Source organism: Nelumbo lutea, chromosome 4 (assembly GCF_056320005.1).
Source record: "Nelumbo lutea isolate HS-2025 chromosome 4, American lotus-T2T, whole genome shotgun sequence".
NCBI lineage: Eukaryota > Viridiplantae > Streptophyta > Magnoliopsida > Proteales > Nelumbonaceae > Nelumbo > Nelumbo lutea.
In genome coordinates, this window is record NC_142687.1 from 32,566,956 (window position 1) to 32,579,047 (window position 12,092).

Genomic DNA, 12,092 nt, shown 5'->3' on the forward strand with positions numbered 1-12,092 from the left:
AATAAATAGATGTAAAACTGAACCGGGTGTCAAATTTTTATTCAGTTCAGATTTGCACTTCAGATCCTTTGAAAACAACAATGGGATTAGTAAGTGTGATAATATTAGACATAACCATTGAAAAGTGAAGAAAGAAGAGGTATTTTATATTTGTATTAGAATCTATGGTGTTGACGTGGAGCCGCTTTCATGGTGTCTATAAAGTTGTTCTTAAGTAGTGGATGATACACATCGCATAAGAGAGGGTAAGTGCTGTATATATATCTGACCTAATTAGTGGGTTAGTGACAGGGTGTATCAGGGCCTACTGACATGACATGGTATGGAGAGAGACAGAGAAACAACTTATGCTGTCCATAGGCTCCCTCGTGTATTAGTAATCCATACAGCCATACCAACAGCTCTGTTAGTGTGACTTGAAATTCATGTGACATAGGGAGGACTCCATGAACAACAGTACTGTTTGCTTGCCAAATGTAGAGAAACCAAATTTTCTTTGTCAAGAGCTTGAACCCATTGTTGCCTTCATAACATTTAGGGTTGAACATATAACTTCATGATTTTTATGTTTTTGATTGGAGAATTGTGATAATTTAATATAGATTAATAATTTCAAATCTTTCTTTTTTCACTTTTGTACTAAAATTAATCAATAATTACATCAAACGAACAAAAAATGCAACCCAGTGCATGAGGCCCCCGCTAATACATAACCATGAAGTTGAGTTTAGGTTTATTAATCAAATAGTATGAGCATTTGATAGATTTTATAAGATTTTTACGAGTATGGGAGATTGGGTTAGGGTTAAGATGGCGGGTTCAAACCCTTTTGTTAGGTTTGAATATGAGGCTTGTGTATCTCATCTTTTTTTCATAAAAAAAATCACGACATGACTTGCACCCGTATGTATACACATTTTTGTCTCCAATTTCTACTTCGACGCATTTATTAAAATTAAACAATTCCTCTAATTTTCTCCTTTTTTACGAAAATCTGTTTGGTAAGAAAGTAAATACGAGCCATCGATTCTCTTGTTTTTATATCATTTTTACATCGTTCCGAGAATCTCTCTCTCTCTCCTGGTATTTTATCTTATGCCATCGATAAATCCGAGCCAATGCTATAATGACATTTGAAATTCTGGGTATTGTTACTATTTATAATATCACGGGGTCACTACTATTACTTTCTCTTTCTGTGGGTACAAGCAAGGTGGAAGGGAGAGAGACAGAGGCGGAGAGATTGCCGTCCATCTGGCCATGGCCGGCGAAGACGTCCCTCGCATGGGTCAGGCTCTGTTGGACCTAGTTCATGACGTTGGGCGGATCAATGGCTTTGGAGATACTTTCAGGAGAGAATGCTCTTATCTTTCCCGGAGGATTTCACTTCTATCGTTTTTGTTCGAGGAGATCAGGGATTTCAAGGGAATTCATGGGCATTCCTTTTCTTCCACATCTGCGCCGTCCTCATCTTGCCTGAAGAATCTTCTGATCACCCTCAAGGAGGCTAAACGGCTAATTTCGCTTGCAGCAAATTACGATCCCAAGATTCCTCATGTAAGTCTGTTACTCAGAATGCAATTGGGTTTGTTGAAATAATTTGTATCAGAATCTGCACAACGTATTCTTTCTTCATGGGCATTAGCAGAGAAACTTAGCTACTCTATGAATTTTCAGATTCATTTTAGTTCCCTGTTGTGTTGGTTGATCTGCTATTTTGAAATCATAGAAATACTCTTTTCATCCTGAACCGTCTAATTCCTTTACAAAAGAAGGATCTCCAGTGTGCTGGTGCGGGCCACCGTCTAATTCTTTTCACGTTTAAGATTTTCTTAGCAGTGCATAACTGTCTACCAAATTGAACAGGTAGTCTTTCTTAGTTATACTCCGACATCTGATCAATGGAAAGCAAGAATGCTCCATCTTGTTTACATTACTTTGAATTCCTGGGAATGGCTACAAGGTCATGGATCATTAAACCTTGGGTGGAAGAAGATTTAGTTGTTTGTTCATTTTTGTTTTCAGTAGAAAACATGAAGCATGCGACAACTTCATCTCTGCTGCAAACACGCATTACCACTCATTTTCCTTCCTCTTACATAACCATTCAGAAAACCTTCAATATCCTTGATGAAATCATAACCTCCAAAATAAATTAATGTCATTGTTGTTAAATCCCAAAACTGGGCATTGTTGGATTGGAAAATTTTGGAACTTTTACTAACAAGAGCTTGAGTCTAAAATTTGAATGTATGTTCTCGTATCTTCATATTGATTCTAGTAGATGAATCCTTTTGAGTTATAATTTGGCATTCCTAGAACTTTATATCTATTCAAGATTTTTTCCAACAAGCCAAGCCCCCTTCCCCCCTACCCCCCCCCCCCCCATAAACACCCTTAAGTTTTTAAACTTTCATCGCAATTGTTGCTCTCGACTTTAACATGTAAATTTGAGGTCAGTCCTCCAAAATAGCTGAACTGATTCTGTAGTTTATGTAGCATGTTGTTTACTTTAAATAGTGATTCCATCTAACCAGAGCCCTTGTTCTCCAATTGTTGAAACTTAAAAGATGTCCATCATGATCTTTTTGATTTTATGTTTATATCTTCAAGAATTTTTTGTTTCATGTCTAAACCTTTGTTGTTGCTGCTTGAATCAGGATGCAGATGCCAAGAAAATCTCCCTGAAATTCCAATGTATAACATGGCAATTGGAGAAAGCATTGGAGGATATACCATTTGATCATTTTGACATATCAGACGAGGTTCGTGAACAGGTAAGAATTGAGAAGTATATGGTGCTCTTGCAGTCTTGTGTTGTCTGCATTTTCTCCTAATTCATTCTCTTGGGTTAGGTTGAATTGGTACAGTCGCAAATGAGAAGAGCAAGAGAAAGAGATGGGTCTCTAAATTCAAGAACATTGTCTCCTGCCTTATCCAAGCCACTTGACAAAGAAGTTGATGTGCCAGTATCGGGCAATAGGGCAAATGGAAGATTGCATATTGAAAAAATGGGTAATGTCAAATTTGAAAGCCAAGCAATGGGGAATATTGTTCCAAAAGTTAATGGCAAGAGAGACCCTAACATGGAACAGATGAAACATGAATTGGAACGGCCAAAGGGCTTCTCAATATCATCTAACACCTCCAAATTAAATGGAACTGATTTTAGCAAGGCACATAACTTAGATATCAAGGGCCCAGAGGAAATTAAGAAGCAGGACCCTGTCATAGTTCCTGATGACTTCCGCTGCCCTATATCCCTTGAGATGATGAGGGATCCTGTTATTGTGGCAACCGGACAGGTAAACATTTTTGTGCTTTCATACACCATATGCTTATTGTGTGACCAAGCTTTTCTGAAGAATTTTAGAAACTTGATTAAATTCTTCATACTTGCTTTTCTAAATTATCTCCATCTCGATTCTGCAGACTTATGAGAGGTCTTGTATACAAAGATGGATAGATACTGGGCATAAAACATGTCCTAAGACTCAGCAGATTCTTCAAAATTCCACACTAACTCCAAATTATGTTTTGAGAAGCATAATAGCACAATGGTGTTCAGCAAACAATATCGAGTACCCAATGGGATCAACAAATGGGAAGATTAGAAAGAGTGATGGAACATTTCATGATATTAGTGAGGAGAAAGCAATCATTGATGCTCTGGTCCACAAGCTATTGAGTCGGTCCATTGAGGATCAGAGAAGTGCTGCCACTGAAATCCGATCCCTTTCAAAGAGAAGCACTGACAACAGGATGCTGATAGCTGAAGCTGGTGCTATTCCAGTTCTGGTCAACCTGTTAACCACAGAAGATGTGAAAACACAAGAAAATGTTGTCACTTGTATTCTCAACCTCTCTATATATGAGAATAACAAGGAACTCATAATGCTTTCTGGTGCCATTCCTTCAATTGTCCAAGTCCTCAGAGTGGGAAGCATGGAAGCTAGGGAGAATGCAGCAGCAACCCTTTTTAGTTTGTCACTTACAGATGAGAACAAGATAATTATTGGGTCCTCTGGAGCAATACCAGCCTTGGTAGAGTTGCTTCTAAATGGAAGCTCAAGAGGCAAGAAAGATGCTGCAACAGCACTGTTCAACTTGTGCATATATCGGGGGAACAAAGGTCGTGCGGTGAGGGCAGGGATTCTTGTACCATTGATGAAGATGCTCACAGACTCGAGCAGCTGCATGATTGATGAAGCTCTGACAATCCTATCAGTTCTTGTAAGTCATCCAGAGGGTAAGGTTGCCATAGGAAAGGCCAACACCATCACTGTTCTATTAGATATATTAGCAACAGGTATGCCACGCAACAAGGAGAATGCAGCTGCCATCTTACTTGCCTTATGCAAGAAAAATGCTGAGAACCTTGTCCATGTAGGAAGGCTTGGTGCTGATGTTCCACTTACCGTTCTGGCAAAGAGTGGCACAGAAAGGGCAAAACGCAAGGCTTCTTCACTATTGGAACTTCTTCACAAGATACGGCAGTTTTGAGTGTGCAGTAGTATTGGTTGGAAGGATTTGATTTATTCCTTGCTTCCTGTCATGACAATGAAATTTTATACCTTATTCTTTTTTGTGATAAACGAAGATAGGAACATCAGAACATGAGAAGAGAAATCGCTCATGGTTCTGTGTACTCCTTTTTCTTGTAGTGGGGTATAGGAAGTCCAGTTGTCTCTGTAATTACCTCATCCAGTAGATAAGAACTTTTTTTTTTATGTTTTCCTTTTTTCTTTTACCAAAAGCTGGTCCATTATGGAGCAACCCTTATTGTTGTTGAATAATAATTGAACAATGCTGACACAAGCAGAGAGATCCCTTCTTAAATATTAACCAATGTTTAGTGCAGGTGTTGCTATTTGTTTGAGAGATGGATCAAATGCCAAACATTAGCTGTTCTGTAAGGTAAACCTTGGTCAATCTTGTTGCCACTGTCTTTTTCCAGTGATCCAGTTGATTTAGAAATGAAACCAAGCTAAAACTTTTTCTTTTATTTTTTTTGAAAAAAGATAAGATAATATTGTTCAAGAATTTTAACTAAAGATACAACAAGCATGCAGGAGCAGGCTCCCACACACAAGAGCCAAGGCCCCTCATACAACAAGATACAAGATATATCAGATGCTCAACAAGTTTACATTTTGCAAAAAGCTGTCCCCTGGTCCCCAGACTGAAGAGAAAACTCCTTAGAGGCAGAAAACCAGACCCTAATTTGCCCACAGACAAGCTAAGAAGTTCATCCTCTGCCTTCTCAAATTATGGGACACCCTCCTATTTCTGTCAGCGCACAAGGTCCACTCAAAAAGCTATAGTTCATATACTTTACCTTCCATATACTAGTTAAAAGTATAAACAACAATTCATAACCTATATGGTGAATCCAAATGCAGTGGAATATGATGCCTTCTAGAGCACTGGCATTTTTTCCAAAACCACAGAAAACCTACTCTTCTATAAAACAAAACCACTCCCAACTATAGAACTAGATGATTTATTTTAATTTCAAACCTATATCTCAGAAGTATTCCTTCTCAATGCAGAAACATCCTAGTTCTGGAAAGTCTCAGGTTCATCAGTGGATTCATTGCACTGTTGACGTGGTATGGCACCTGTTAGATTTTGTCCAATGGCGTCACCAATCATGGTTTCACCATGTCTGCTGTTGATTGAAATCTTCTGCTGAACCCTTTGCTAAACCTGCTAGATTTCAAAGCTCATAGACTTCTCTGCCATAAAAGATTACCAAATTATGAATTGCATAATTGTCATCACAAATAACAATTGTGTGTAGAAACACCGTCTTTTTGCCACCCACAAATAACACTTTCAAGAACAACAGTACAGAGTGAAGTCAATGAATCTACTCTGCATTTAAACAGGAATTATCTTACCCACACAGTACTCTGATTGCTCTATTCAAATAACAAAACCAATCTAATTATAAATTGGATTAATTTATAATGCTATTATTTTCAATGCATAAAACATGTACTTCCGGAAAGTATTGGAAGTCAGAAGGAAACCTCTGTTAAAAGAAGTATCAACACAAGCATTTCTATCATAAATAATTTCTTAATTATTAATTGCACTACCAGTATTGGTGGGAGCCCCTGACTGGGCTGCCCTTTAGCATTCACTAGAGAATAAGGCACTTCTGACTCTGAAACACCCTTAAATAATTGATATAGTGGATAAGCTCTAAGCATGTATGAAGCTGGAGTTCTGGATATATTTAATAAAATTCTTGACAGATTACTTCATAATTTAAATTATGTGCCTCAGGTAGAAAATAATCCTGTACAGAAATGTTTTGAACAAATCTTTCATATTCCTTGATATGGCACTACCATGGTTCTCTCATTCCATGGGCATTTTGACATTCACTTATATTTGTAGTACCTTTTTTAATGTACAATCAGTAGGTTCCAACTTGATCCCACCAACACTATTCTTATTCCTTCCATGGTTATTGTAAGCCCATTAGTATCTCACTTTCTAACATTTTACAGTCTTTCAATTTCCCCAGGTTTGTGGTGGTTCAGACCAATTGATAATGGGAATGAGAAGAATGAAACAAAGAAACATGCACGGGCTAAACTTTCATCAGTAATATCAGCATTCTAATGGCATTAAATATTCTAGAAAAGAGAAGGCTTTGGTTGGATAGTCACCTTGTGAGTAGTAATTAACAAGATGCTTAAAAACTAAAAGAAACATCACTCATAAGATAAATTACACTATTGGATTGTCAAAAAGAAGAGATAATAGAGAAAAGGTCATCACCATCATCATCATCATATCCACTGTTAAATTATTAGTGCTTAAATCATTTCTTACTACTTCTGCCCATGTCCTTTTTGGTCTACCCTTATCTCTTCTAGCCCCTTCCACTCGTAGAAAATTTCTGGGTTTGTCTTTCTGTTTTTTCTCTTGTTTGTTTTCAAGGGTAGCCGAGGCTACTCTCCTTTGTGAATTTCTTCTATTGCAATAAAGCTTTCTGATTTTACTGATAAAAAAAAGACTCTTTAAGATAAATTACACCATCACATATAACATTCTTCAAAAACAGGGACAGCCAACCTTGAGACTCCTATACTTTGGAACCGACTACCTTGAGTTACCATAAAAGGATTTGATTTGTTATTTTCTACCTATTATGGCGGTGGTCTTGTATTGTTTTTCAGGTGTGAAAGATGAAAATATAGACATGAAAAGATGAAATTGTTCTCATTAATTTATCTTTATTTAGTACCTGTCTCTAAGCAATTCATTTGTGTCTAATAATTCTGCTTGCCATGCAGTAGGCAGTAGCTTTCTTTTTCTTTTTCCTAGTTTGATTCATTGTGGAACAGACCTCACCAGACATTGTCAAACATTAAATTCTGATACAGAGTGAGCTTCCTTATTGTTAAATATTAAATTATATTTATATTAGGTGCTATTTGTTATTCAAATGCTCCAAAGACAAATAGTTTAGCATTCTGTCAAGTAAGCACCATCTAATTTTGTCACTAGTTAATTTTGTTTCTTCTATCTTTGAACAGTAGTCTAGTTAATGAAATTCAGTTGTAGCTATATATAGGTTTCAAAAAGGGTTTTAGCTATATATAATTGGTTCCGTTGTAGCTGACCCCATATATTTGGGATGAGGCTTGGATGATGATGATTACATATTGGTTGAGATTATTACCAATAGTTCATATATGTTGAATTTGAATTCAATGGAAATATGATATTTTCTAGAATGATCTTAAATCCACAAAGACTAGTCTGCATTGAACCAAGAATTAGTTTTATCACCATGGAAATCTTTGACTGCCTCTATGCACATTTGTAAAAACTAATTTTACAATAAAACTAGATTCATATTCTAAAATGAAAAATCCATGGGTGTGTTTCACCAATGTCAGTTTTTTCTTTGCTGTGATTTCAAGAAGGTTTGGTCCCTACAATTGGTTTGAAAAATATTAGTTTCTTAAAACAAAACCATAATACACATGTTATTGAACTTCAACTTTCAAGAACATGTTTCCATATGAAGGTTTGATATTATGTTAGTAAAGCATACAATATTCAGATAAAGATTTTGATTAAATGGATATTAGTTAACGTCTCTTATTTTCAAACTTTTATATACTTTGGAACCAAATCTGTTTGAATGTGGGATAGTATAATGCATAAAAGCTTTAAAGCAGCATTTATAAGGGTGTCTATTGGAAATTACAGTGTTCTGCAATGCACTGAATAATAGCCGCCCAATTCAGCCTTCTGGAAATGAAAGCATGTTGCTCTTTTTGTTAGTTTCAGAAACAGGGGAATTTTCCTCATTCAAACTGAAAATATTTTCATTTTGTTTTAAGAAAACACATGTTCAACAGTTCAAGAACTTATTTTCTGTTTCTTTGCTGATATTACACTTTCATAAACAAGAAAAATATTCATTGTTCAAGATAAAACTCCTCTCAAATCTCAATGCTGAGAGCTCTTAGTTCTAGAAAGTCTTGGGTTCACATGGGAAACCTCTGCTTTCATACTTCTTACTTACAAATTGCATAATCATCACTTACAAATTACAATGAAAATGATGTTTAGAGTTGATTAAGACTCCTAGGGATTGTCAATTGATACTTTCCAGGCAATGGTACAAGGTAAAGATCCCAAACACTACTAGGAGAAAAAAATATAAATTGTTTTCCCACATAGACATCTTACTCTGACTGCTTCTCTAGACAAATAACTTTACCAAATCTATCAAAAAACTGGAAATACTCAATCTGTACCCTTGAAAATGTCTTTATTAATGTAGAAAACATCCTATCTGTGTAAGGTCAGAGAGTTCACAAGTAAAACCTAGATAAAATGAAGTGTTCATGCACAATTTTTTTAACAGTTGTCAAATTATTATTTTCATTACCAGTATTAACTATGAAAAAAAAACACATTAGGCTACTTCTGACTCTTGGATAGCTGATGACCCAGTATCTGAGATTGTTACTTGGCTTCCCTCTGTATATGGAAGCACGACATCAAACCCGCATAACTGCAGGCTCTCTGTGGTAATGTCAGTGGATTGCCATGGCGTCACCATGACATCACTTCATCTAATTCAAAGTGGGGCCACAACATTACATCAAAGACTTTGATGTCCTGGTTTTAGCGCAACGCTAAGACCATGTTGTAGTGACAGTGGCTTGTCAATCTGGGCATCATGGGTGGAGAAAACTTTGGCTGCCCATGTTTGAAAGCCTGCTCTGTTCATAGGCGACGAGTTAAAAGGTAGTGCTCAACACAAACTTTTCATCTGAGATATAAAGTGGGAAGGACCTAAAAACCAAAGGATGCATGCTCTTTGTGTAACCAATACTAAAATGAATGGAATTAGTGGTTTAGAAGAAGGAACACTTTTTTTAAAGCTTCTAGCTGAATCGTAACATAGAACCGAGAATAGGAGTAGCCAACCTTGGGATGACAACTCAGTTGATTGACCTTTGAAAATCTGTAAAACCATTTCTCTTTGGACATCAACTCTGAAGATCCTCCATGGCATGCTCTTCCATTTGTGCCTTGTCCAACCAACTCCCTTGACTTAAATAGCTAGTTTTATTATACTATTTTGCTTGGCTTGCTCCATGAATGAAAAAGAAATAATAAAAATCTTGTATTTTAAGTCTTTGTCTAGACAAAAGTGGGCTGGTAGAATATATATATATATATATTATCCTTTTGTTTGTTAAATCCCTGAGACCAGATTACATGGAATGCGAGGATAGCAGAAGGGTTATCTTTCGATGCGTTTCAAAATGGATTTTTGCTTTACTAGGAAGTTTCACGAGCCTATAATCCTCTTGTATGATGCACTTTACATTAGAAAGAACGAAATATATTAAAGAAGGGAGAAGTTTCATATCTACTAGGTTAGGTGAGCAGATTTGATTCAACTCTGATTCTTTGCAGTCAAGGCTATGTTTTTTATATATATACATAGTCATGATTTTCTGTTAAAATTTAAAACTCGCATGCGTTCTTGTGTGATCATGTTGATCCAGTCCATGGTCTATTTAAAATGTGAGCTGGTCTTTTTCTTTTCCCTTTTTCTAAAAGAATGTGAAAATCAAGTGCTATGCAAGTATACCTCTCTCATAAGGCTCAAGCGGTCAAATACCTGTAGGGGAATGGAAAATGCATATTCTAGCTTGAAAAAAAATTATTGACATGTTAATATTCAGCCATCCATATGTAATATCACAACAAGATCTAATCCCTAAGTTTGTTTCATCATCATCATCATCTAAGCCTTGGCCCAATTATATGGGTCAGCTACATGAATCCTATTTCACCATTCTATTCTGTTCGGCATCCTATCCATTGCCAAATTACAGGTGCTTGAAGTTATTTTCGAGAAATGCCCTAAAAGCATGAGGATACATGATCATGAGAATTTGGTAAATTAAAGTTTTAGTGCTGGTTTTAAACCTTAGGGAACAAACAATTTCTGATTGTTGCATGATTTGTTTACTCTTAACACAATTTCTGATTGTCTCTGCTGGAGAACTTCTCTTTATGATGAAGAGAAGCTTTCAAAATGGACAAAGATATGGAGGGAATTAAGGGGAGACATAAATGTGCAACCATATATATATATATATATATATTCTCCATTAATTGGTCTGATGGCACTCATGTATATCATGCTGTAGTTATCAAGGAGGTTCGAATAAGAAGCCATGTTGCACCCCAAAGTATATCATGCTGTAGTTATCAAGGAGGTTCGAATATAAATACCTGTATCCATTGTAGTAGTTGAAACCCTTTTGGATTGAGTGATGAATCAATGCTTTTGTCGACTAATGTGGTTTTCCTCAATTAAATCATCCTTCTTCCTTAAGTTTTCTCAATTCTTTGACTCTAATGGGGTAGAGCAAGGAGGGCGGCTAGATGATTTAACATATTGGGAACCATAACTTAGGAGCCTTTATATTTTGACCTAATAAGATCCCATTAAGCCTATATGGGCCAAAATGTGGTATACACTCATTAAGCCCCATACCCTTTTGTTGAAGTCTACGGGCTTTGCATAAATGAATCACTTGATTTAGCCCACTTACAAGATAGCCCATCAATGCAATTGTTTCACTGAATATGTAAGCCCACTTAATAGGGATTAAAACCTAACAATCTCCCACCTGGGCTACATATGAAAACTAAAACAATTATATTGAATGAATTCCTTATGTGTACACTTCTTATGCTAATTTCTTTATATTTCTCCTTAGTTTCAATCTGGTCCATCTCCTGTACTAATATGAGACCATGACAGCTTTCGCCACATATATGCGTGACTAAGCCTTTCATGCTCACCATATCAATGCATTCAATGACATAGATCAAGTATGGATGAGTGGCATGGAAATTACATGCAATGTGATATCAAAACATGCCTATTTCCAACTGGTTCAACTTTATTCTTTAGATATATCAATAAAAAATTACAAACATATTCAGAAATATAGATGATGGAAAGAGTCATAAACTTTATTATGTGTAAATGTAGGCATGCAAACATGCCTTAATCCATAGACATGCAAAGTGCCAGAATTTATCCACCAAGTGTCTATAGGTACAAAAACTAAATTAGCCTCAGAACAAACTAAAGTGAGAGACATACCCTTCTTTATGCGCCAGGTGGCGTATTTAGGACACTCTTTCTTCATGTGTCCTCCTTTCTTGCAGAAAAAATAGGTAAATCCATCATCTTGCTTCTTCGCCTTTTTCTGCGTGGGTGTTTCATTTGTAGTATCCTTAGTCCTCTTCTTTTTATTATTCTAAGAGGTTGATGCTAAGTGAGCACTTTCCATCTTTTCTCTCTGGATTCTTTCTTCTTCTTGCACACATTGAGAAATGAGCTCATTAAGAGTCTATTTCTCCTTTTGAGTATTATAACTCACCTTAAATTGACTGAATTGTGCAGAAAGATAAATAAAAATTAAATGCACGAGCAAATCATCATTTATCTCTAACTTTAGTGCCTTTAGTTTACCCACAAGATTCGACATTTACAGTATGTACTCCCTTAAATTTCC

The 12,092-nt window shown here is 36.2% G+C and overlaps 1 protein-coding gene across 1 annotated transcript; it reads left to right on the plus strand.

The window, feature by feature from the left end:
* The first annotated feature begins 909 nt into the window (after positions 1 to 909).
* On the plus strand, positions 910 to 4,818 carry LOC148855046 (U-box domain-containing protein 11-like). Its single transcript, XM_088941409.1, has 4 exons — positions 910 to 1,557; positions 2,661 to 2,777; positions 2,856 to 3,305; positions 3,433 to 4,818. Exons 1-4 carry the CDS (start codon positions 1,261 to 1,263, stop codon positions 4,501 to 4,503), a joined length of 1,935 nt encoding a protein of 644 aa, XP_088797535.1. The 5' UTR covers positions 910 to 1,260; the 3' UTR covers positions 4,504 to 4,818.
* Positions 4,819 to 12,092: the final 7,274 nt, after the last annotated feature.

Excerpts from the sequence above, each read along its gene's own strand:
- LOC148855046 (XM_088941409.1), top strand. The coding sequence starts at position 1,261 with ATGGCCGGCGAAGACGTCCCTCGCATGGGTCAGGCTCTGTTGGACCTA. Across the intron at positions 1,558-2,660 it reads ACGATCCCAAGATTCCTCAT|GATGCAGATGCCAAGAAAAT; the intron begins GTAAGTCTGTTA and ends TGCTTGAATCAG. Across the intron at positions 2,778-2,855 it reads CAGACGAGGTTCGTGAACAG|GTTGAATTGGTACAGTCGCA; the intron begins GTAAGAATTGAG and ends CTCTTGGGTTAG.